The 23,369-nt window shown below is 44.5% G+C and overlaps 1 protein-coding gene across 1 annotated transcript; it reads left to right on the top strand.

Annotated features, from left to right (window-relative positions):
* Positions 1–221: 221 nt before the first annotated feature.
* micu3b (mitochondrial calcium uptake family, member 3b) lies at positions 222–19,539 on the top strand. Its single transcript, XM_080502763.1, has 14 exons — positions 222–320; positions 2,347–2,494; positions 5,573–5,604; positions 5,764–5,842; positions 9,299–9,346; positions 9,435–9,517; positions 9,609–9,680; positions 10,743–10,784; positions 13,664–13,752; positions 13,835–14,006; positions 15,610–15,718; positions 16,618–16,775; positions 17,210–17,279; positions 19,399–19,539. Exons 2-13 carry the CDS (start codon positions 2,383–2,385, stop codon positions 17,276–17,278), a joined length of 1,065 nt encoding a protein of 354 aa, XP_080358889.1. The 5' UTR covers positions 222–320; positions 2,347–2,382; the 3' UTR covers position 17,279; positions 19,399–19,539.
* Positions 19,540–23,369: the final 3,830 nt, after the last annotated feature.

The following is a 23,369-nucleotide window of genomic DNA, read 5'->3' as shown; positions in this document are numbered from 1 at the left end:
CACACACACACACACACACACACACACACACACACACACACACACACACACACACACACACACACACACACACACACACACACACAAGCAGAGCCATGGCCGCACTGCGCAGGCTGCTCGTCTCCTTCCACGGGACGCTCGCCTCACGGAGACGTCTCGCGTCCTCGAAGGCGACGACCACCTTGGTGAAAGTCATCACCGGGGCGTGCGTCACCGCCGCGGCCGCCGCCGCTTATTATCACCGGCGTCCCGGTCTCGCGAGCCACGTCGAGGCTCGGCTCGTGCATCTGGCGCTGCCGTCAGTCTCCGCCACGGAGAAGGTACAGTTACAGCTGGGGGGGGCAATTATTAGTCTCTCAGCGGGGCTTTAGTGGCAACTGTCGCCTCCGTTTATAAACGCCTGCCTCGAATACAAACACTCCAACGTGGAGCTTTTTTTTTTTTTTTTCACGCGCTGCGGAAACAATTTCCAGACTAGAGACCACAGTCATGATGGAGTGACGTCATCACGAGGAGCTGTCCGCGACCTTTTGGTGCTGAAACGACAAAGTGGTCAAAGGCACGCGAGGTCACGTGACCCAGCGGCGGCCATAGCCGGAGAGTTTGTTTACTTCCGCTGCTGTTAACCAGCAGCAGCAGTCCTCGCGCTCACACTGTAAACACAACAGTGTTTTCAGCTCCGATACAAACTGAAAATAGTAGATTATTATCGAAGAGCTGGAGTTTTCACCATATTTCTCTTTGCGAAGTGAAACATGTGAAGACAGAAAGTTTGTTGACAGACTCCTTAGCCTAAGATGATTAATTTGTGTATTTATTTATGAATTTCTGGCTCACTATGTGTTTGTATTTAATGTGTTTGTTTCAAATTAGTTACCGTAACATATTCACAAATATCACTCATCTACTGTACTTGGCTGCTTTTGAGCCAATTTCCATAAAGATAGAAGAAAGAATGCTTTAATGCTCCCCTTTGGGGGAAATTACTTCTCTTCATGACACCCATCTTATTCATAGTTAACCTCAACAATACCTGTTAGGAGCAATGGGCCCCCACCGTGGCCTCTGGGGCTGCTGATGAGCATTAATGGTCTTGCTCAGTGCTCAGGATTCAAACCTGCGAACTTCTGATCCAAAGTCCACCTCTTTAACCGATAAATGATTGGTTTTATAGGTGATGGTGGTGTGACCCTGCAGACGTCATTCTAGATTATTAAACTACTTGCATTACTGACTTTATTCCTCAGTATATGTATCAGGAGCATCCATGTTGAATATAACTAGTATATATAACAAATTGGACCCTCTGGCAGTGATGATGGAATATGTGTGGCCCGAATGAGGTTTGAAGTTGACATTTCAGCCACTGTTGCTCTCATATCTCAGTGAGAAAATCTCTTGTTGAAGCCCTATTGGTGTTTTTCTGTGCTTCCTGAGTTTGCATGTTCTCCCTGCCACTGTATGGGGCTTTCTCCAGGTCCTCCGCTTTCCTAAACTAAAGTTTCGAAACACACGACAATGATTTTTGATATTGAATGAATGATGATAGCCCTTCGCTTAAATACCCAACTCAAATGCTCCACCAGAAACTAAATCAACCTGATGGCAATATGAAAAAAACCCAACAGATGCTCACGCTGTTTTCGTAGGTGAAAACTCGAACTGGTCAGCGTTTGTGGCTCTGTTACAGTTCCGGGTCTGTTTTGACTGGAGTGTGTGTGTCCGCGGCACTAGACAACATTCTCACAGGCCACAGACGCGTGTAAACAAACTCGGTAAGCCGCGTCTGATTTGTACGCCTGATTCCCAGCCGAGAAAAGACTTCCTGTGTGGCAGCTGTGAGCGCGAAGGGGCGCTCAGCATGACGGGTGTCCACAGGGAGGGGGGATACAGGGACACCGGGAAACTGGACACTGGTTCTTGGCGGAGGGCTGCTGATATTTGATGAGAGGCAGCGTTGGTGAGATGGGCTTTAATGATTAAGTCGAGGGGGGGCGGGGGCGCACATTCTCCGGGTGTTTGCTCGGTGCCCAGTGGACCTGGCGGCATGCCACCTGACAGAGAGATCCGCTCTGTCCTCACCAGCCCGAGCCTTCTGATCTGGCCAGGGTCGGAGCAGTCGTAGGGACATTATCTGCTGTGCGGAGATGAAAAATAGGGCTGACATAACATGCGCCTCATTACTGAATTAAAGCAGGGGCCTCTTTGTTGTTCCATGTGAGTCGGGCTGTTCGTGACAAGAAAAGCTTCCGCGGAGCTCATGGAGAGCATCTTTCAGACAGTATTATCACCGGGATGATGAGAGTGTGTGTGTGTGTGTGTGTGTGTCCCTGTGTGTGTCTCCAGTCGAGGACATACGGCCTGGATGATGGAGACGTGTACATGTCGTCCCATGAAAACAGATTCCGTCTGTTCAGCTCGGTGGAGTACGAGGGCCAGCTCTACATGACCCCGCTCAACTTCATCCAGTCCGTCACTCTGAACGAACCACGGAGTGAGTCAGCCTCACCGCGGCAGCTCATCCTCACAACACTCGCCATCGTGACCGCAATCCGGTCCAGCTTTCACAAAATCATTTCACTATTTATTTCATAATGTCAAATATGTCACATGCTTGATGCCTTTCACTGCAGCTGTATTCTCTGTATTATCGGCTGTATTATCTTTGTTTAAAAGGTGATTCTTTGCACCTTCAGACATTTTTCTGTGGCAAAAAATGGTTCTTTTGATCATAAACATTGCAAAGTGCTGCTTTTTTTTTCTCTGCTGGCTGCAGTTACATGTGGCGATTGAACAAAATATAGACATTTTTGTCTTCTATTGGTCAAACAATATCCTGTACCTTGTGCAGGACCAGGAAACTGAAAGTGAAACAAAAGCTCTTTCTTGTCTTCCTGCAACTCACAAAGATGATGAATAAATAAGTGATAGAAAAGATAAAAACTTTAGTATTTTATATCTTTCATACATTGAAACTAATTGGTTAGTGACGGTGTTTTTCGTTCCATCATCTCACTTCCTCTGAATGTAGACTTTAGCTGTGAATTTGTGCCATTTAATTGTACCAGTCCAGAAGTCGATATCCAACTGTGACGCACATGCAAAGTCCCAAACTTAAAAAAGTCACATTATGTAAAATGTAAGTGAATTTTGCACGTTGGGAGGCAGTGGTCAGTTATTAGTATCTGGTTTGGTGCAATTTCATGTTGACTGCTGTTCGTTCTGCATTAACACCCGCTGCATTTCCTGGTTTTCTTGCTTCGGCCTGTTGTTGCAGAATATCACGACACTGCATGAGCCAATGCTGGTTCTTTAGGCTCTCACTTGCAAAGTCCACTCTGACAGTCTCAGACTCAAACTGGGGATACATCAATGTTATTACTGCTCAGATTCTGTTCACCCTTTAAGTTTTAACCAATCACAAGTAGTGGTTTTCAATAGGTCATTTCCTGTGTGAAATTATTATTTTCATGCAATACTTTTTCAATCTTCATTGATAACCTGCCTCCGTAACCTTCACTGATCTGTAGATGAATGAACTCATTTCGCCTGCTGCCATTTGCTTAATTGCAACCCTCCGCCCCCAATCACTTTTAAATTACGCAATGCGTTAATGACGGTTTTAGAACGGGCGCTGGCGTTGTTTCCTGGAATATCTTTGTTGCTGAGGGCCTGTGAAGTGTCATCGGACAATAACTCACGGCTTGAAGTGCTTCAGTCATAACACCTGCATAAAGATAGACATCTTTACCTGCAACCCCAACGTTTATGGCTCATTTGTGTGGCAAGAAACTTGCAGGGACCCACAGAGACCAAACAAGTTAGCACCGGTGCCATAAATGTAATGATAAGACGATTTTCTGATTACTGTGATTGATTGTGACGTAAGGTGTGTGGCCGGCCGCGATGCCCAGGGACGTAAACAACAGGTGATAATGTAACAACCTATTTACTCGTTGAGGATAAATGATTGATTGGGGTGTTTTATAGTTTGTTTTGGCATCTGATGCTGTTTTGACCATATTTTCCATATCCAGTATTGCATAGCAGAAAACTTTCCCCAGCTCAACCAGGACAAATCTGATGTCTTTATTATTTCCTCTGGAACTTAGAGAGAAAAACTTTATTTAAAACTGCAAGAATAAGCGCTGAAATCCCGTCAATGAGTGGAAAACCTTCTAATTATCTTTAGTTTGAATCTTGTGACACTAGGAGATTTGAAGATTTAACCTTGTTATTGTATACGATTTATTAATGTAATGGCTTTTTGAAGTAAAAAAAAATAAAAAATCAATAGTTCACATTTGTATTTGATGAAATAAAGATTCATATTTAATTTGTCATCTTAAAAGTGCAGATTTGAAATAGACCCTGCTCTAAAATGCACCGGTAATCATTTTCCCATTTCAGACCACATTCTGTGTTATTTGCACAAATGTCTTTCTGCATGCTTTCAGTCATGTTTCAAAAAGAATAACTTCTGCTCATCATTTCCCCCCAATGGACACCATCAAACATGGTGCCACGGAGGATAAACACAATGAGCTTATCATTGATCATTTTACAAGAAGAAATGTAACGGGAAGTTTCCATTTAGCCAATAAAAAGTTCACAACAACACCAGAGTACAACTGTTGCTCTCCACAGACGGCCGGCACTGAAACACTGTTTATATTCTCTGTACTGTTGTAATGTTCCATTTTGAGTCTTCATGAAAAAAAACATTGAGTTACAACTATAAACCAAATGAAGATAGAAGCACATTTGTTGATGAGAGCGAGAAAGAGAACAAACATCAGGCTCGCTTTAAGGCTGCGGCTTTAACTTCATGTGCGTCATTTGGTTTTTTTACTAGTTTATAAAAAGCACAATTGTCTTAATACTACCTGTTATTACATTTATTCTTTGATCATGTAATGTTATTTTTAGCCCGGCTTTTAAATAATATTTTATTTATTGTATTTGAAATGACTTATTTACTTACTTTTGACTTAATGTGAACAGAGAAATGTGGTTGAAATGAAGTTTTGAGAAGCGAGAAAGCTTTGATCCTTTGATGTATGGATCCTAGATCCAACACACGTTGATATCCAAAGTGTTTATCGTCACAATGTGGGACAGAACTCTCAGATAGAGCATGTTCGACTGCTGTGGCTCAGAAATAATGACGTGCCGTGTGGGATTTTACTTTTATTTTAAACGCCGACAGAAACACCAGTCGACATTCGGGAGGATTTCCCCCCGTTGCCCTCGTCGACGGGGAGCAGGTCACGGCGATCATAATCCCAAGCACGAGGCTTTAAAATGTGTCGCCGGAGGGTTGTTGCCACTGATAGCGACGTGGTTTCCCAGCCGGGCGACTTTACGACTCGCCCTCCTTATCTTTCTGATTTATTGGCCACTGGAATGTGTTCACGGTGATACACAGCTTGTGTTTCTGTCCACATAAACACTTGTTTTCACTTTTGTTTCCCACTTCTATGCACACCACTTCATGGCAGCTAATGTGTTCATAATTGTGTCCCGTGAAATCACCCCCCCCCCCCTTGACTGTTGTTGTTGCTGTGTTCAGGCAGGAGAGCGTGGAGGACGCTCACGAAGAAGGTGAGTCGTCCACATCACTGAAGCAGCCCATGCTGTTTCCCTGAATCTCCTCTTTGGTTGTGTAAAAGCCTCTGTAATTACTGTAATGCCGACACACTCTGCGATTGCTCAGGACTTAGAAATGAATGAGTGATTTGGGATTTTCTCCCTTTCTCGCAGGAATTAGACAAGATGCTGGCTGATACCCCGCCTGTTTGGAAAGGATCATCTAATTTGTTTAGAAATCTCCGCGAACGAGGTAAAGAGCGCGCCCGGTGTGCTCCTGCTCCCCCGCGTAAACCCCCTTGTAATGTAACTAAAGTCCCCGCTTGACGCTTTTGTTTCCCTGAGCCGTCCCGCTGCGACTGCAGCGTGCTGTGCAGGGCAGTAAGTGCGGGCTGTAAAATCTTATCTCTCCATCTGTCTGCTAACATGTCACAGATTCATTCTCAGGTAACCTTTGAGGGAGGGAACGCTTCATTGATAATATACAGAACGATCCTCCCTCGTTTCTCCAAACTCCTGGAAAAATTGCTTCTTCTTTTTTTTTTTTTTTTCTTTCAAAGTCACAGTGTTTAGAAGAGGCTTTGGAGAAAAAGGGTCCATTTCACAATCCAAGCAAATGAGCATTGGATAATAACGTCAAATTATATGTTTACAGTATCTACAATTTGTTGAGTTTCACAAGTTTTAAATTGAAAAAAATTAAACCAGTACATAATTACTATAAAATCATTATTTTTACACTGCATTGCAGAATTTGATGATGGATACATTAACATAAATGAATTATTTTGACATTCAGAGAAAACATACCTTCATTTGAATGGATTGATAATACTACTACTACTACTACTACTACTACTAGTAATACCTGTCCAGGGTGTACCCTGCCCTCACCCACAGGAGGCTGGGGTTGGCTCCAGCACCCCGCGACCCTGAACTGTATAAGTAGGAAAGAGGATGAATTGATGAATGATAATATAACTGTTAAATACTCTCATTGAAAGAAGGGTACGTCATATTACTAAACATACTTGGTGTTCCCAAATACCTAAATCAAATTACAAGGATTCTGTAGAGCTTATTTTGTTAAAGAAAATTACATTCAATTGTTTAACAAATACTTTTTTTTTTTGTAAATGATAATGTAGTATTAGCAAACAACAAATATCCTTAACACTATAATAAAAAACTATTCTCTGTCCATATTTCTTTACAGTGCGGTTATTGATCTGTATAGTTCTTATAGCACACAGATGTTTTGACCAAAGACTCACAGTGACGCTGATAAGACCTTTTTAACCACACATCCCGTCACAGTTCTTCTTCAGAGAGCTATTCTGTTTTAATTTTTTTCTTTATCTCTCGGATGTTCTCTTTCACGAGTCACCACAGCAGATCACCTTCTTCCACATTGCTGCCTCCGCTACTTTAATCTGGTTTTCGGTGGATATTTTTAGATAACACAATACGCCTTGCGTGCAGTTTTTGCACGAGTTGATAAAAGTTGTAGTGAGCAACCGAAAGGAAGTGCCTCTCACCACAGTAACAGCGTCTCTGTTGAAGGCTGAGCTGGTTTCCTCCTTTTCTTTCAAATCATAAACGACGCACATGTTGCACACGAATATAATAGCAAAGCTTTAGTGGATCAGGCCCTGGGGTATAATCACAAACTTTACTGTTTGTATTTTTGTGTGACTTATATATTAAAAAGACATAGACATGGTCAGTGACATCTCTTTGGAGAATATAAGAAATACTGACATCCAATTTTCTGTCACCTCTGACATTCTGCAATGAGAATCAACAATCAATGTACAGAGTTGTTTTTATACGACTCCCTTCTGCTTTGGTGGGGCGGCAGCAGAATGTGGTTTCAAGACTTCTCAGGCTTTTTTTTTTTTTTAATCATAGTTAAGCAGCACAGACCTCAGGCTTGTAGACAATTGGCATAGTATACCTGTAGGTGGTTTTAACATGGTTTTAAAGGTGAATTCGTTCTCACCTCCAACTCTGCAAACCTCGGTTGACTTTCACGCTGCACGAAGGTGTAAATCTTTTGAGCGCCTCCACCTCGGCCTGCATCGCTCCCCAACCAGCGGGGGACAGGCCGGCCGGTGGAGCGTCGGACCTGCCTGCTCTGCTCTCTTCCCCGTGTTGCTTTTGCTAAGTGCCAACGCTGGGATTTAGGGCTTTTAATCCTGCTGTTAAACGTTGCAGCTTTGTCAAGAAAAAAAAAAAAAAGAAAAGGGGGACGGGATTGATCTGTGAACAAAGCGTCGCTTTAGAGGAAAGAGGGAGCTGTTTGAACCCAGCTATGTCGAGACATGTCCTGCTGGCCACCCCCCCCACCCGATCACCGCGGACATTACGAAGCCAAAGAATGGCATTGGATTACATCTCCGGGACTGCCACTCTGTATGAAGTGTTTCTGAGGAATTCTTTGTATTGTCTAACAACATCTACTTGAGCTGTGAGGTTGAATCCCCCCCCCCCCCCCCTCCCCCTCCTCCCCCCGAGGAGTGAAGGTGTGTGGTATTGGTGAGACATGGCAGGAATCTTAAAAGTTTTTTTTCCCCCCCCTGTCTTCAACCTATTTAGGCTTTAAAGGCTTTGATGGTGTAGATCTGTTGTCATTATAGGGTACCGTACCTGTCAGGCGGAGAGAGAGAGAGAGAGAGAGAGAGAGAGAGAGAGAGAGAGAGAGAGAGAGAGAGAGAGAGAGAGAGAGAGAGAGAGAGAGAGAGAGAGAGAGAGAGAGAGAGAGAGAGAGAGAGAGAGAGAGAGAGAGAGAGAGAGAGAGAGAGAGAGAGAGAGAGAGAGAGAGAGAGAGAGAGAGAGAGAGAGAGGAGAGAGAGAGAGAGAAGAGACGACGGAGCGCCTTGTCATGGGACATTATCACATGAACTTCGTCTAATCACACGCGCACCCCCTAATTTTCCCCTTGCACACCTCAGTTTGCGTGCATCTCCCGCAGGTCAAAATCATGTATTTGTTTCCAAAGTTTATACTTTTTGTTTTTGTTTTTGTTTTTTTTACTCCTTTGTGTTTTCTTCTTTCTGGAAGTCTCTCTGCCGGGCTTCAAACCCGCTACTTAAATTCTTTTCCCATAACACCCGGTGCAGTCACCCAGAACTATCTGCTGCTCGATTCTCTATCTGCCCGAGCAAACAAAAGCTTGGGAATGCTTTCAGAGGCAGGAGGGGAGAAGCCTCCTGTGTCGGCTGAGACGTCTCCTGACACTCACTCTGCTCCTCTCCGTGTCGCACAACAAAAGGGGGGCAGAGGGACGCCACACAAAACCCCCGATTGGCCCGCTCTCCATCAGTGACAGATCACTCGAGAATGTATTACACCTTGTTACCCAAACACGATCAGAAGCCGTGGGCCTTAAATTTGTTTGGGTTTGTGTCCAGATAGGTCAGCTCGGTTGTAAAGCTTGTGTTTATGTGAGAGGAACACCAAGCTTGAAGTAAAAGACACCTTTTAAGATGTTATCTTGCGAGTGCCAGGAGATTACCTGTGTCTGAAGCCCCCCCCCCCCCCCCCCCCCCCGTTCCCTGGATGGCTTATTCATCTCCGCAGCATGACTTTGAACATCTGTAAACACCTCCAGCCCGCCGCTTAATGTTATTTGACGCCACCTTCAGTGTGAAATGGAACATTTCGGTGTTTGTTTCGCGGCCTGATTCATTTCTCTTTTCTCTTCCAGGCGTCCTCAGTTACACAGAGTATCTCTTCCTGCTCTGCATTCTGACAAGTCAGCGCACTTTAACAAAACTATTTGAAAAGTGTTTGAAGATTAGAATGCGGCTTGCCACTGTGACCCTTTGCCGTTGTCTCTTCAGAGCCTCACGCAGGCTTCAAGATCGCCTTCAACATGTTCGATGCAGACGGAAATGAAATGGTGGACAAACGGGAGTTCTTGGTGGTATGGACTTCATCTTGCATGTCACATCAATTAAAGTTTCAATCTGTTATATTGTCTTCAGCCAATTTTTTATTTATTTTTTAAATTTTAGCTAGAAGAAATCTTCCGTAAGAAAAAGGACAAAAAAGAAGTGACTGAAGACGTGCAAAGGATTGACCAGCAAGTATGCGTTTTGAAACACATTTTAACCACTTTTTTAGTGGATTTGTTCAATTTCTAAATATGTTTTGCTTGTGAAGTTTGTGAAATGATAATTTCTCCCCAGTTAATGAGGCAGGATGTTAATCCGTAGCAGGTGAAAAGTGTGCAAAGACCAAAACTTTGAAGTATAAAAGAGGAATTATTTGATTCACCGTCAGGTAGTAATACATGTGGATTATGTTAAGAGGTTAAGAGGTTAAAAGAGGTTCTGTTAAGAGAAATGAATGAATTAGTGGAAAGGTGGCAGGGAAAGGTGGCAGTGAGCGGTGATAAATATGATGTATTTTAGTGGCTAATCACCAAACAGCAGCACAGCTCCTTCAGCAGAGCTTAAACAACAATTATTTATACATGTCGGCCTGATACGTATCCAGAAATGTGTTTTTCCTGCACTTCTGCTTTTATGAACTTGAGGGTTTTTACTCTTCGAGTAAAGATTAAATGCAGCCAGAACCCAGCAGTCTAAATGTGAATTGAAGGGCTTGATGAAACGTCGTCGTCATTACACTTGCAGCAGCCCTGGAGAGAATGGCTGCTGAAAGGTGAACATGGTCATGCAGGGTAAAACATGCCTGGGGCTTTCATCTCTCTCAGGTCGTCTTTAGCTGCATGCAGGTGGATGTAAACAGGCCGAGCTGAATGGAGTGATAAGAGCTTCTCTTTGAGGTCTTATCGCGCAAACACAACATGGAGGAGCTTATTCTGCCGACACAAACGTTAGCATCTCTGGACGGCCTTGAATTAATCTTACGCCCGTATAACTATCAAAAAGATCATTAGAATGGGTACTCTAGATTTGGAAATATAATGAGGCTTTGGGAGAGGACTCAGGGTGCATTCAGAAGACTTTAGAAAACAAGGGCTAATTTCTGGATGGATTTAAGTTGATGGCAAAACAACATCAGTTGCTAGTTGAATCTATTTTCCGGAACTTTTATTAGCCTGCATCTTTTTTTTTGCGGGGGGGGGGGGGGGGTCACAACCAAAACTCGTCTGCGAGGCATCTTTTCCTTTTGTGTTACAGAGCCTGGAGCTTTACGGTCGCCGCAAATCCAAACCGCACAGTGTACGTATTGTTCTTCTGTCCCCCCTGCAGGGAAGTGAGCAGCTCTGCTTGTTGCATGTGTTTTTTTTCCTGGAATGTGGTCGTCTTCACTCGAGCTAATGCAGAAAACATGCCCACACACACACACACGCACACACACACACACACACAGGGGCTCACACCTCATGTATTTGTCTTCTGTTAACACCAGATAACCTTACGCACATTCACTGGAATAGAAATACATCATGGTGTGCTGCAGCATTAGCTCACATGTTGTCACCCTGTGTGGGTGTGTGTGTGTGTGTGTGTGTGTGTGTGTGTGTGGAAGTACAGGAGTCGCTCTGCCGATGATTTATGTACTCACCTTTTGTCAGCACTGGGTAAGAGATTCCACTTCAAAAAAGCTCTTACCTGGAGACTGACAGCGTTTCTGTCCGGACCCACATGTTTTATTTTTACAGGTTCTTGAGGAGTGGTATTTGAGCTCAGGTTACCTTTTGAGATGGGTTTGACCATGAAGATTGCAGCAGCACTGTGAAAGCCACACACACACACACACACACACACACACACACTGACAGTCTGCTGTGTGAGGGCTTTTTAACTTTAGGTGTGTCTCTCTCTCACTCTCTCACTCTCTCACTCTCCCCCCCCCCTCCTTTCCAGCAAGAAGTTCAAAAGTCACGTCTTTTCAGTCACTCATGACAGGCTTGTCTTCAGCGCTGTGGTTGGGCTTTCCCCCGAAACATATTATAATTACAAGTGCGTCGGGATCTTTTCACGGGATGGGATGGGGAACGGTGTGGCCTATTAAAGAGCTGTCCCGTAATTAGCTGTGGGATCGAGATGATGCGCAGAGGAAGAGATGTTTTATCAGCTGTCTCGTGTTCGGCCTTGGGCTCGAGAGATAATGAAAAAGAAAAAAAAAAAGAAAAGAAAAAGAAAAAGCTCTGAATAAGACAAATAAACATTGTGAAGTGAAGCAAGCCGTGCTAAAGAATACGTGTCGGTCGCAGCTGGATTTCTCTGATTGGTTGTGCACTATTGTTGCTCCTGAATGAGGCGATGTTGAGACTTGTGAGGCAGTGAGATTGTTGAAATGATTGGTTGAGAAAAAGGAAAACACGGCGTGAACTCGAGGCACCAACACCGAGTGGATTATTCACCCGGGGATTAAAAATCACAGTTTTTATTGAGCACTTTGGAAGCAGGTTTCCCTGCGATCTCTTTAACTGCAAATGATGCCAATTACAGGCTAATTATTTCTGACAGTTTGTGTAGTTTCACAGCAGCCGGGGGAGCAAAGGCAGCAGGGTAAACTGTAATAATGGTAATGATCGGTTAATTTGAGAACAGGAGCATGAACCCGCTCAGGTTTACAGGCAAATAGGAAGCAGCAGACACAACATAAGTGAATCGATGATGAATTAAAATCACGCCACAATCTCGAGAAGGCGACAAAAATACTTTCTTTACACTCTGAAGACGGTGGTTGACTTTCACGGTAATGCTCGGCCAATCAGAACGAGGGGATCGGGGGTCTGCGGCTTTGCTAAGAGTCTCTACGTGAAAACTGGTAAACCGCTGCCGTCGATGATGGATTCAGTTGACATGCGTCCTTTTCTGCTTTTGACAAACGTGTCATGTTGAGTCCGCGCGCAGGGTTCTCAAGAGGTTGTTCAGCCTGTCAGATGCTCCGGCGTCAGCGTGCACCCGTCCCTCATCCCTTCCGTCTTCTCTCGGTTTTCCTCTGGTTTTTTCACACCCGGCTGATTTTTCCGAGCGCTCGACTCGTGTCTGTTGCCCCCCCCCCCCTCGGCCATCCTCCCTGTCACACCGCCGCCGCTTTGTTTTATTCATCTTCTTCTTCTTCTTTTTTTTTTTTTTTTTTAGATTTCTAATATCCGTGGCTAACATGTACCAAATGTACTCTTTGTCTTCTAACAGCTGTGCTTCAACTGCTACCACAGGTTCTTAAAAAAGACGGTCAGCATGCGGAGGCCCGGGGCATGTGGGATGCTCTCAGACGGGGCACAAGTCAAGTTGTGTTTTCTGACCTCGCTGAGGTAGTCAGGCTCTCCTCAAGACGATCCTTCAAGAAGCAAACGCACCACGAGACAGGGTGGCTTTATTTGGTGGGCTGACAAAGAAATGAGCCCCTCTTCACAGAAATCCAATGTGATTTGGTGGCTGGATTCTGAATTTTTTGGAAAAATTATGCTCACACAGTTTGTTTAGGAGTCCCATCTTTTGTTAAAAACAAAGAACTAAGGTTAATGCTAATCATGAGGTTGGCTGCAGTTCTAGGATTAAATTTCATGAAGCTCAAATTATGGAGTTTAAGAGTTTTCCCTGGTGAAAACAGCAACTGTAAGGATAATTATTCCCAAAATGATCATTATAGAAGCCCAAGAGCTTCTATATGCTCATTTAGACACTTTTTGAGATGTTCAGTCTACTTAAAGCTTCAAGAATGAAACATTTTCTGATGTGTTGTGATGCTAATAAATGACTTCCGCGACGTGACATGTGGCATGCTCGGTGATTGTGGTGCACGTGTTCCATTCATGCAGAAATGCCAGCACACTGGTGTCATGACGTATTGCGGTGAAAAATGAGCGATTTATTCGTGCATTAGCACAATCTTGGAGCGGCTGCTTGCTAATGTCTCTTCTCAAACTGTCAGCCTGGCTAATTGACTGCCATTGCTGTTATTCATCATGTGTTCTGATGACAGAGCAGCTGCGTCTGACTGCTGGAGCTGCGATATCATCCAAATTTGAGCTGGATTCAGGCTTAATCGCCGCAGTACGCCGTGGCGGTTTTCTGTAATGTTGACTCACACCGTCGGATGTTTTCACTCTGACTTCTCAATCGCCGCTTGTTTTCTCCTGCAGCACGTGGACGAGAAGACCGAGACGACGCTCTTGGTGCATTTCTTCGGGAAGAAAGGCAAAGCCGAGCTCAGATTTGAGGATTTCTACAAGTGAGTTGACGAGCTCTCCCTTCCTGCTCCATGACAAAACGGTGCTACCGTGTCGAGCGTTTCCCCCCCTGCGTCCCTACAGGTTCATGGACAACCTGCAGACGGAGGTGCTCGAGATCGAGTTCCTCTCCTACTCCAAAGGCCTGTCCACCATCAGCGAGGAGGACTTCGCTCGGATCCTCCTCCGCTACACCGACGTGGACGACGTCACGGGGTATTTGGAGAACGTGCGTCACGGCTTGCCAGACGAAAAGGTGAGCGCTTCCCTTTCAAACCACCCCGAGGTCACGTCGCTGCTGCTCTGACCGCCTCAGGACGGAGAGCAGACAATACAACGCAGAACCAGTATATTTAATGGACGATATCAGAGAATAACATCCTGCAACAGCATTATTGACAAATATTAATTATATTTTTGCTTGTACATTATTGTAGCTATTGAAATAAAGCATGGCATCTGCCACTATATAGTGTCCAGACCTACATCGGCCATTAGTCATTGGTTTTACGGGATGTAAGGTAACATTAAAATTTAGGAAAATATCAGCTTACTGTAGTGGTGTTGTCACAGTCGCTGTGCAGGCACTGAAAGTCACAAAAAACGTGGCAGATTTAGTTCTTTTTATATAAAAAAAAAAAACAAACCACAATCAATATATAGTGTTGTTTTTCCATTAAAAGCACTAATAACAACTTTTATCCTAAAAAAAAAAGAAGTGACAGGCCAACTATATACTATATGCGCTGGAGACATTTGAAAATCCCACTTTTCTCATCTTTCCACAGTGAAAGCAGCTAAAAAATGTGCAGTGATGCTGCACGAAGGGCTATAATCACTGAGGGGGGGGGGTTTCCAAATGCTACTCAACCACTTCTGAAGAAACGCGCTTCATATTTGTACAAAGTTTACATTTTCACATGTGGCTCTTCTCCTGTGATCATTTTGTTTTGTGTGACTAAAAGAGCGTTTACATCCGCGAGTCAGCCGCCGAGTGAAGCAAGCTTGAATTTGTTTTTCCTCCTGGCACGCTGACCCGCATGAAAAGGTGCCAGCGCCTCCTCAGCCGCCTCGAGGAGCTTGTTGCGAGATCTCCATTGATAATGAAGTGGGTCTCATCATTACGCTAAGAGATATATTTATGGGCCCGATATTGTTGGGACGGCGGAGCGTCACAGATTAGTCATTACTCCATTTGTTAGGCTGTGTATGTTGTGTGTTTGGCGGGGGCCCCCGGCGAGAGGAGCGGCGAGGAGCCTGAGGACGGTTGAGTGGACATCAATAGGCTCAGTGTTTGAGTCATCAGCCAACCCTGGGATGTTTGGGGATTCATCACTTTTTTTTTCTTCTTTTTTTGTTTTTGTTTACTCAAGTATCAGGTTAATCTTCTTTAGAAAAAGTCTGCAAACGGCCTGACCTCCTCCCAAAAGCTACAATCCCCCCCCCCCCCCCCCCCCCCCTCTCTCTGCTGACAGCTCAGCGTGTCCATACTGCACAGGGAAAATCCAGCTCTGTCTGTTTAGGTGTGTTATCTATCTGACGGCTTCAAGTCTCCCCCAACACACACGCACACACACACACACACACACACACACACACACACACACACACACACACACACACACACACACACACACACACACACACACACACACACACACACACACACACACACACACACACGCACACACACACCGAAGGACTCGCTGCAAGATGAAAGGGCGCAGATTATGTATTGTGGGAATTTTCGCACAATTCTTCTCTGGAGCGTCGACACCAGCAGATTACACGGTTTAGGTGACTTCATGCTATAAAAGCTTTGTGCTTATTGTTTTTTTTTTTTTTTTTTATTTCTTCAGGGAATCACCTTTGAAGAGTTCAGGTCTTTCTTCCAATTCCTCAACAACTTGGAGGATTTCACCATCGCCATGCAGATGTACAACTTTGCTAACCGCTCAATCGGTCAAGGTAAAATCTCACAGTCTCCAAAATGATTTTTGCCTTGAAAAGAACTTAAAGTTCTTCTCATGAGACATGCAGCCTTGGTTTTTTTTTTTTTTTTTTTTTAAACAAGTAGGTCTTGATTGTGCTTTTATTTCATGCTTCCCAAACTTCTGACATCAGCAGGTCTTTGCAGTAGAAAAGCACATAGTGGGTCAGAGCAACAGGTTGTAACTGTGACACCAGTGAAGATCTGATGGAGTTTGAGTCTTTGCCAGCTGACGTGAACCTCAGGGTTCATTCTCGGCCTCCGGACAGGACTAACACACCGTCACACACACCGACAGGCACTTTACAGTCAAACAAACAAGCATTTTTCTGGAGGAGCTTCGGGATTGAGAGGAAACAGGAATAATGAAAACAAAAATGTTATCGATGGATGAATGTAATTTAAATACATTTATTTATTGCGCATTGTGTAGAGTTTTGTTCAAATGCAGGCAGATCTACTGAAAAGTCTCTGGAGGATTGTGACGAACCTCCTTTTCCTGAACATGCGTCTCGTTCAGTTCATTGATTCCCAATTGATGGCGGAACCATCAGCGTGTTGTCTCGCGTAAAAAAGCTGAATGGAACTAAAGGAGGATTTCTTTAAAACGTTACATTATACCTGCAGGGATTTGCCTCCATTCGGCACCAGGATGTTGGGTGACGGCAGGTTTCACTTCAACCTGCAGCTGTTTGATCGTGTTTATACACCCTTGTGAGGACGGTACAGAGTGTGTCCAACTTTCCTCCGTTGAATCTGATCTTATATTTCAACCTGCCCATAAAAGCTGCTTCTTTTCTCAAAGGTGTATTTCTAAAGCACCTGTTCTCTCTTTTTTTTTCGGGTTTTCATCGCGTGTTTTTCCCTCTCTTCTCAGAGGAGTTCAGCCGAGCGGTGTACGTGGCCACAGGCATCACGCTGACCCGCCACTTGGTCAACACGGTCTTCAGGATCTTCGACGAGGACCGTGACGGTAAACTGAGCCACAAGGAGTTCATCGGCGTCATGAAGGACCGGCTGCACCGCGGCGATGGGGTGAGACGACGTCCGTCGCTTTTTAATATTGTCTCTGAAGCAGGCGAGGAGACGTGTGTGTGTGTGTGTGTGTGGTCGGCCTGATCGCCTCCTTCCTCCTCACACTCCTGAACGGACTGAAGAGTCCAGAGCAGAGCAATCATTTCAAAACTTGGCCTCGTTACGCAACAATTAGCAGCAAAACATCGAGGTTCCTGTGTAATCATGGCAACGTGAGGATTAATTACGTGTCTGTTTTCTTCAGCTTGTGGCACACTTACTGACCTCCACAGTCATCATGTCTGAATTACACTCCTGCTCCACTGAGACGGTCTCGTCCCAGCTGACGACTCCAGAGTTCTCTAACGTTACACTGCCATCTAGCGGGCTTTCACCAGAACTGCTCCTCACGTCATGATATTTACTTTCTGCTTCTGTTTTTTTTTTCCCAACAGGGAGTCAGAATGGAGGAAAAGTTCATCTCTTTCAAGTCCTGCATGAAGAAGGAGCTTTCACGCAAATGAGGTAAAAAAATATTTTTTTTCACAGATCGAGAACAGATGAAAATCACAAAAGGAATTTTTTTATATGATTTAATTAACATGTGTGCTTGAAGCACCAAAAAAAGGAAAAAAGAAGCAATACAACACAAAAGATTATTATCAAGTAGGAATAAACTCACTTGCTGGCTAAATTGCTAAAACATTTTCCGACTTTCCCATGAAGGACAAGTAACATTTAATCACTAATATCCTTTATAAAAGCTGCCGTCAAGACCTTAAACAGTCAAAAGCTTTGTTGGACTCAAACTAGTTGGGATTCATGTATTTAAACACAGTAACTTTGATACAGTTTTTCCAGTCCAGGTCGATAATGTCCAGCACATTTAAAAATCCACATTATTTTGCTAATCCATCAGATACAGTTTTCAGGAATGTTTGCTCCCAATAGGTTTCACGTATGGTTTTCTAGCCGAGCTCCACCTCTGCGGTCGCGACAGTCAGTCTTTTGAGATATGCGAGAGGCCCACACTCGTCCTGCCCGGAGCGTTGGGTTACACTGTAATATTAACGGCGGGGCAGCTGCCACCAGACACCAGCTTAGGTCTGCGTACGTGAGCAGTGCAGTTTCAAGCCGTATAAATGTTTCAGATGGAGCTGCACCTCCCGGGAGAGACGTTTAATCCCCTCTGATAAAAACCTGGGAACCTGTGGGTGTACTGTGGGAACTGAAAAAAGTCTCTGTGTCGCCTCATTATCGTGAGGTTTTTTTTAAACGGGGAGGAGAATGCGTTGAAGTCTGATGGTCGGTGGTCCAGCCAAGACTGAGATGACCATCTTGATACCGCCGCCGCAGAAGGGTTAGCTTAGCTTTGCGGGGAGGAAATGGTGACCCTGGCTGTGTCCCAAGGGTCACCATAATTAGCTATCAGCGCCTCTCCAGCTGCATCATGCTTCCCTCTTTGACACTGAGGCTCTGGAGCCGGGCCCAGCTGACTGGGTTACACCCGGGACAGGTCAGCAGTCCCTCACAGGACAAACTCAGACAGACTGGTAACTTTTTTTTTTCCTCGAACGTCTTGCAGTGTTAACCGCTGCACTGCCGTGCAACGTAGACAATCCTGAACTCTTAACGTCAGTGACTGTGGATGTGAGGGAATGATGTCAGAATATTTATAATAAAGTTGACCCTTTATTGGGAACGCGATCACTTTAATAAGTTGTTGATGTGTTCTCATCAAGAAATGCAAAATATTGAGAAAATGCTCCTGCTGATTTTATTGGCAGATATTTCGCCGAATTGATGCATTTTACTTGGAAATAATATTCCAAATCTGTGCCCAAGTCACGCACTTTACACATAAATCATCCATTTTCAAACTTACCCAGGTCACATTTAACATACTATCTTCCCCACACAAAACATTTTATTATAAGACACAGGGATTAAAGAGTATTTAATCAGTCTGTTACAGAAAACCCGTGACAACTGTATCTAGTTTTAAAGCTATAAATGGTGAAATGTGATTTTGGGCAGTATAATTCTTTCAATTTGACTTTATTAGATATAAATGCTCCTTTGAAAGAATTGAAATATCCTGAAATAACACTTTGTTCTGTTCAGAGTTAAATGATAATAACTTTCAACCTGCTTTTCCCCAAATTCAGACTTTATAACTTTAATCAGTGATTACACAATAAAAACACTTGGTTTTTTTCCCTTCTTCTTCTTCTTCTGTTGTCTTCACACATTAGACTCTAATCTTTGGTCATATTTTATTTTGTTCCCTTTGCTAATTTATGCTCTCCTTGTGATACTTCAATACAAAGACAGTCATAGAGCTCCAAATGTGGTCATGAGGTTTTTTTTTTTCTTCTTTTTTTTCTAACCTTTAACAGGGAGTTGAGTGTGTTAATATCTGCAGCTGTGGTCACAGCAGAGGACGCAGCTTTTCTGCATACTTGCAGAAGTAGTTGTGCAATTGTGCAAAAGAACAAACAAACCCCCAAAAAACTGCTAGGGTTTTTGTTTCCTGGTATTCTAGTTGTTCAGTGTCTAATTTGTTGTGGTTGTGAAACAGCATTTATACAGCGTTATACACGTCTGTCCTCCACTGATGGGTCTTCCTCTGTCCTGCCACCAGGTGAAGATCTCAGCGGGGATCGGCTGTGCCCTCAGTCAGGACGGAGGTGGTTAATGCATGCCGCAGCATCTCCCTGCACTGTCTTAAAAAGTTTGACGGCGGGATGCGGCCCTTTTCTAACGGGAAGCGAATGGACAGCAGCCAACGGGCGGACCGTGACGGAGCGACAAAAACCCACTTAACTCTGTCTCACCGGCTGCTCAATTGCACTAATCTGCTTTTCTTAATGCGTTTCGAAGAAGATACGGAATTATTTATTATTGTTCGCCAATTTTCAAGGTCGTCTTGTGACTTCTTGGCCTGTGTGGTTTGAAAACTGTGATTTCCCCGCTGTCCTGGGTGGGATTGTGTTCGGTTGGGGGGGGGCGTTGCTTGCATGCTTCTTCTCCCTCTGCAGCCCCCCCCCCCCCCCCCCCCCCCAACAGCACAGATCAACTCAGGACAGCACCCCCCCCCTTATTGCCTCCCAGTGCTCTGCAGTGAAATCTCTCCAGGATCCTCCAGAGCCTGAACGCACTCAGCCACTCTGTGGCTCCGTCACTGTTTAACTACAGGAAGCTCCGCCAGCGAACCATTTCTTGGTTGACTGGTGAAGAGCAGTGCTATTAAATCTTGGGGTCCGGGGGATGACCTCTGCATTAATACAGTATGCAAAATATGGAAGCCATATGTTTGTCTCGCTCCTGGGGACACTCAGCTTGAATTATCATTGGCTTCAACCAAATGTTACATTAAATAACCTTTAAGGAAGAGCTATATACTCCGTGTGTGTTACCGAGGGAGTTTTGTTTGGTGAAGCTGTGAACATAAAAACATTTAACGATAGCGGTACGTTACAGGCTTTATTAGTAATATCATTAGACTGATATGTTTACATAGTACTTTCTGTTTAAAGCTGCAGCGTGTAAGACTCAGTGACACCTCAAATTGACACTCCCACAGTCAGTCAGAGAACCTGTGGTCTCCCCGAGACTCGACGAAATGTAAAAACTTCTCATTGACGGTGCCAGCCACTGCAATGCTGGATAGGTTGTGGGCTGTTCTAAGCGGGGACTACAAACCAGCTGAGAGATGAATCTCAATCTTACACACTATTCAAATGTTGGCTGTTTGGGTTAGTTAGTCTACCTCGTTATTTTTAATCTGGCTCGACTGTTTTAAGATGCAAATATCGTGCAGTGCAATAAATACAAGATGAAATATTTGCCTCCTTGGGTTATTTTGTTCAGTCTGTTCTCTCTCTCTCTCTCTCTCTGCACCATAAACTCATCTGGCAATATTTTTTATTTTTTTTCCCCCATTGGTTTTATGTGTGTCATAAGCTGTGAGCTGCCCTCCTTTGAACACACCACAGTTAGCGCCTTTTCTTTGTAGCCCCAGCGGGCCGATGGCGTGACCACGGTGGAATAAATTACCTGTTTTAAGTTGAACCTGAAGGTAAATCATTAACAGTGTTATTCATGGGGAACCTGGGGCTGTGTGGGCGTGCAGGACTCTAATCAGGGACTTTTTTTGTTTTATCTTTAAATGATTAATTCAGCGGGGTAATAATTTGCAGTCTCACACTCTTAACTGTGCACTTCCTGAAAGAGACACGAATGGAGTCCTTCGAGGATTGTGGGACTTCAGACACATGGTGATTTAACTGCATTCGTACACACACACACACACACACACACATGGACAATTTAGAGAGGAAATTAGGGCAAAATCCTGATTTCAGGGTGTGTGAGGAAACAGAACATTGTGCAGTGAGAGTTGTCAGTGTAGAGGATGTTTCTTGCTCGGTGTTTACAGTTTGGGACTGTGTTTCCACGTTGGGCCTTTCACCATATCTGAGGTGACGGTTCTCAGTGTTTGTCTAATCTAATGAATGATCACATGCTTCACCGGACTGAAGACTTTTCCTCCAGGACACATTAGGATGAACCAATAGAGCCTACCAGTAAGAGCAGTGATCAATAAGACTCCCACATTGCTGGTTTAAGAGTCAATAAAACGTTATTTCTATAGCGCCAAATACAAAACACAGTTTTCCCAAAATGTGGTTGTTTTTTTAGTTCAGCCTCCGTCAGGATGGAGGTTGTAACTCTATAAAGGAAACACGTTCATTCACCCTCTCACCATCCAGTGGCTTTTTTTTTTTTTAAAGCCAAATGTGGCCTGTAAGCCACGATACAGCCTCCACAGGTTTCTTCTCGTCCGTACTGCCTTCTCTTGTCATTTCGGTGACGACTCCGAGTAACCATGACAACAAGAAAGCCGGGTGTAACCCTTGTGATTTAACGCGTTTACTCGTGGTCCACATACACATTCCAGATGACGGTCTGTCATGTTGTGGTGGTGCATATTGTGTGCTGTCTGCGTTACCTCGAGTCATCATTCAGAGATCAAACATTCCTCAGCTGAGTCATGGCTCGCACACGATTGTTGGATATGATAGCGACATGCACGTAATGCAAAGCGCAGTGTGGTATCGTGGCACTGGGAGTGAAGCAATGGAAGTAGTTTGGGGTTCTGGAGTGCTACAAGAGAGGCGCAGCAGGAATGTGAGGATCAGCGTGATGCCTTACTCTTCTTAATATTTGAGATGGAAATGTTGGACCAAAAATACATTGAAGTGGAAAGTAAACCTAGTAATTATCTTTGTAGGACGGAGAAAGGAAGCTTTCATTTAAAGACAAAACTGCTCTGACATTTGCGCGCTACATATGAAAATGACCCAAGTGTTTAAAATTAAAGTGCTCTCACTGATAAATAAACAGTTGAACAATTCGCTTTAAAAAAATCAAATTAACAAAGATCTTAAATGTACACTTATTTATGCTACGTATCCATAAACTGGATATCAGACAGTAAATGTATGACACTTTATAAGCCAGTTTGAAACAGCAAACATTTTAACATGAACATTTTTGTGGTTTTGATTTGTTTTTGCCATTTTGTTTGATTTAATGATGCAAACTGTAAAGAGCATCTCTATAAATTCTATGCGTACATTATACACGTGTCTTTGGCTTTTGCAGCCTTGATACTGATGCAACATCACTTCCAATAAGGAAGATAACAACAGTCATGTTCACTGTTCCATTTCCAAACATTGCAATGGCCTGGTAATAAATCACACACAAAATGCAAGCATTTACTTTGCAAGGTCATCCTGCAGGCCCGCGGGCCACGTGTTTGACACCCTGTGGGATTGTTTTATTAGCTACCAAGACATGTTGAACAAACATGTGTCAGGCTGAGGCTGATTCACACTACACACTCTGGCCAAACAGCGAAGGTCTGACCAACCACTTGTGAATGCGTGTGTGTGTGTGTGTGAACGTGTGTGTGCGTGTGTGTGTGTGTGTACACACTGGCTCTCGTAAGGCGTGATTCATGAGGATTCATGACAAAAATGGAGAAACACTCAATTTGGAGGTTTTCCGTTTAAGTCTGCAGGAAAAGAATGGAAGTCAATGTGTTGTCCTGAAACAAACAGCTGTGTGTGTGTGTGTGTGTGTGTGTGTGTGTGTGTGTGTGTGTGTGTGTGTGTGTGTGTGTGTGTGTGCGTGCGTGCATGAACTTATTGAACCCGATCTGAAAAAATGTGCCAGGCTTGCAGCATCCCTCGGACGTCATGGCAACCTGTGGGGAGGCGGCGGGGGCGGCGCTGCGTGTGCGTGTGTGTATGTGTATGTGTATGTGTGAGAGTATGCGCGTGCACACTTGCTCGTGAAGCCGTCTGATGTCGGGAGTGTAGTCTGCGCTCGCGTCTGAGCGGGACGATCAGAGCCGTGCGAGCGGCGGCGGCGGCGGAGGAGGAGGAGGAGGAGGAGGAGGAGGCGGGCTGCGGGGCTCCTCGGATGTTGCGTCTGAGCATCAGAGCTGCTGCGGTGCGGTGACAGACCACGGGAGGACACACACGCGTTACGCGCACACTCGCTCGCACGCACGCACGCACGCACGCAGGCTGAGGGAGGAGG

Source organism: Blennius ocellaris (assembly GCF_963422515.1).
Source record: "Blennius ocellaris genome assembly, chromosome: 9".
In the NCBI taxonomy this organism is placed as follows: domain Eukaryota; kingdom Metazoa; phylum Chordata; class Actinopteri; order Blenniiformes; family Blenniidae; genus Blennius; species Blennius ocellaris.
This window is presented reverse-complemented; position numbering and strand designations above follow the sequence as displayed.

Bases quoted from the DNA above. Each gene is read 5' to 3' on its own strand.
- micu3b (XM_080502763.1), top strand. From the start codon at position 2,383: ATGTCGTCCCATGAAAACAGATTCCGTCTGTTCAGCTCGGTGGAGTAC. The intron at 2,495-5,572 runs GTGAGTCAGCCT...TGCTGTGTTCAG, and splicing joins CACTCTGAACGAACCACGGA to GCAGGAGAGCGTGGAGGACG. The intron at 14,007-15,609 runs GTGAGCGCTTCC...TTATTTCTTCAG, and splicing joins ACGGCTTGCCAGACGAAAAG to GGAATCACCTTTGAAGAGTT.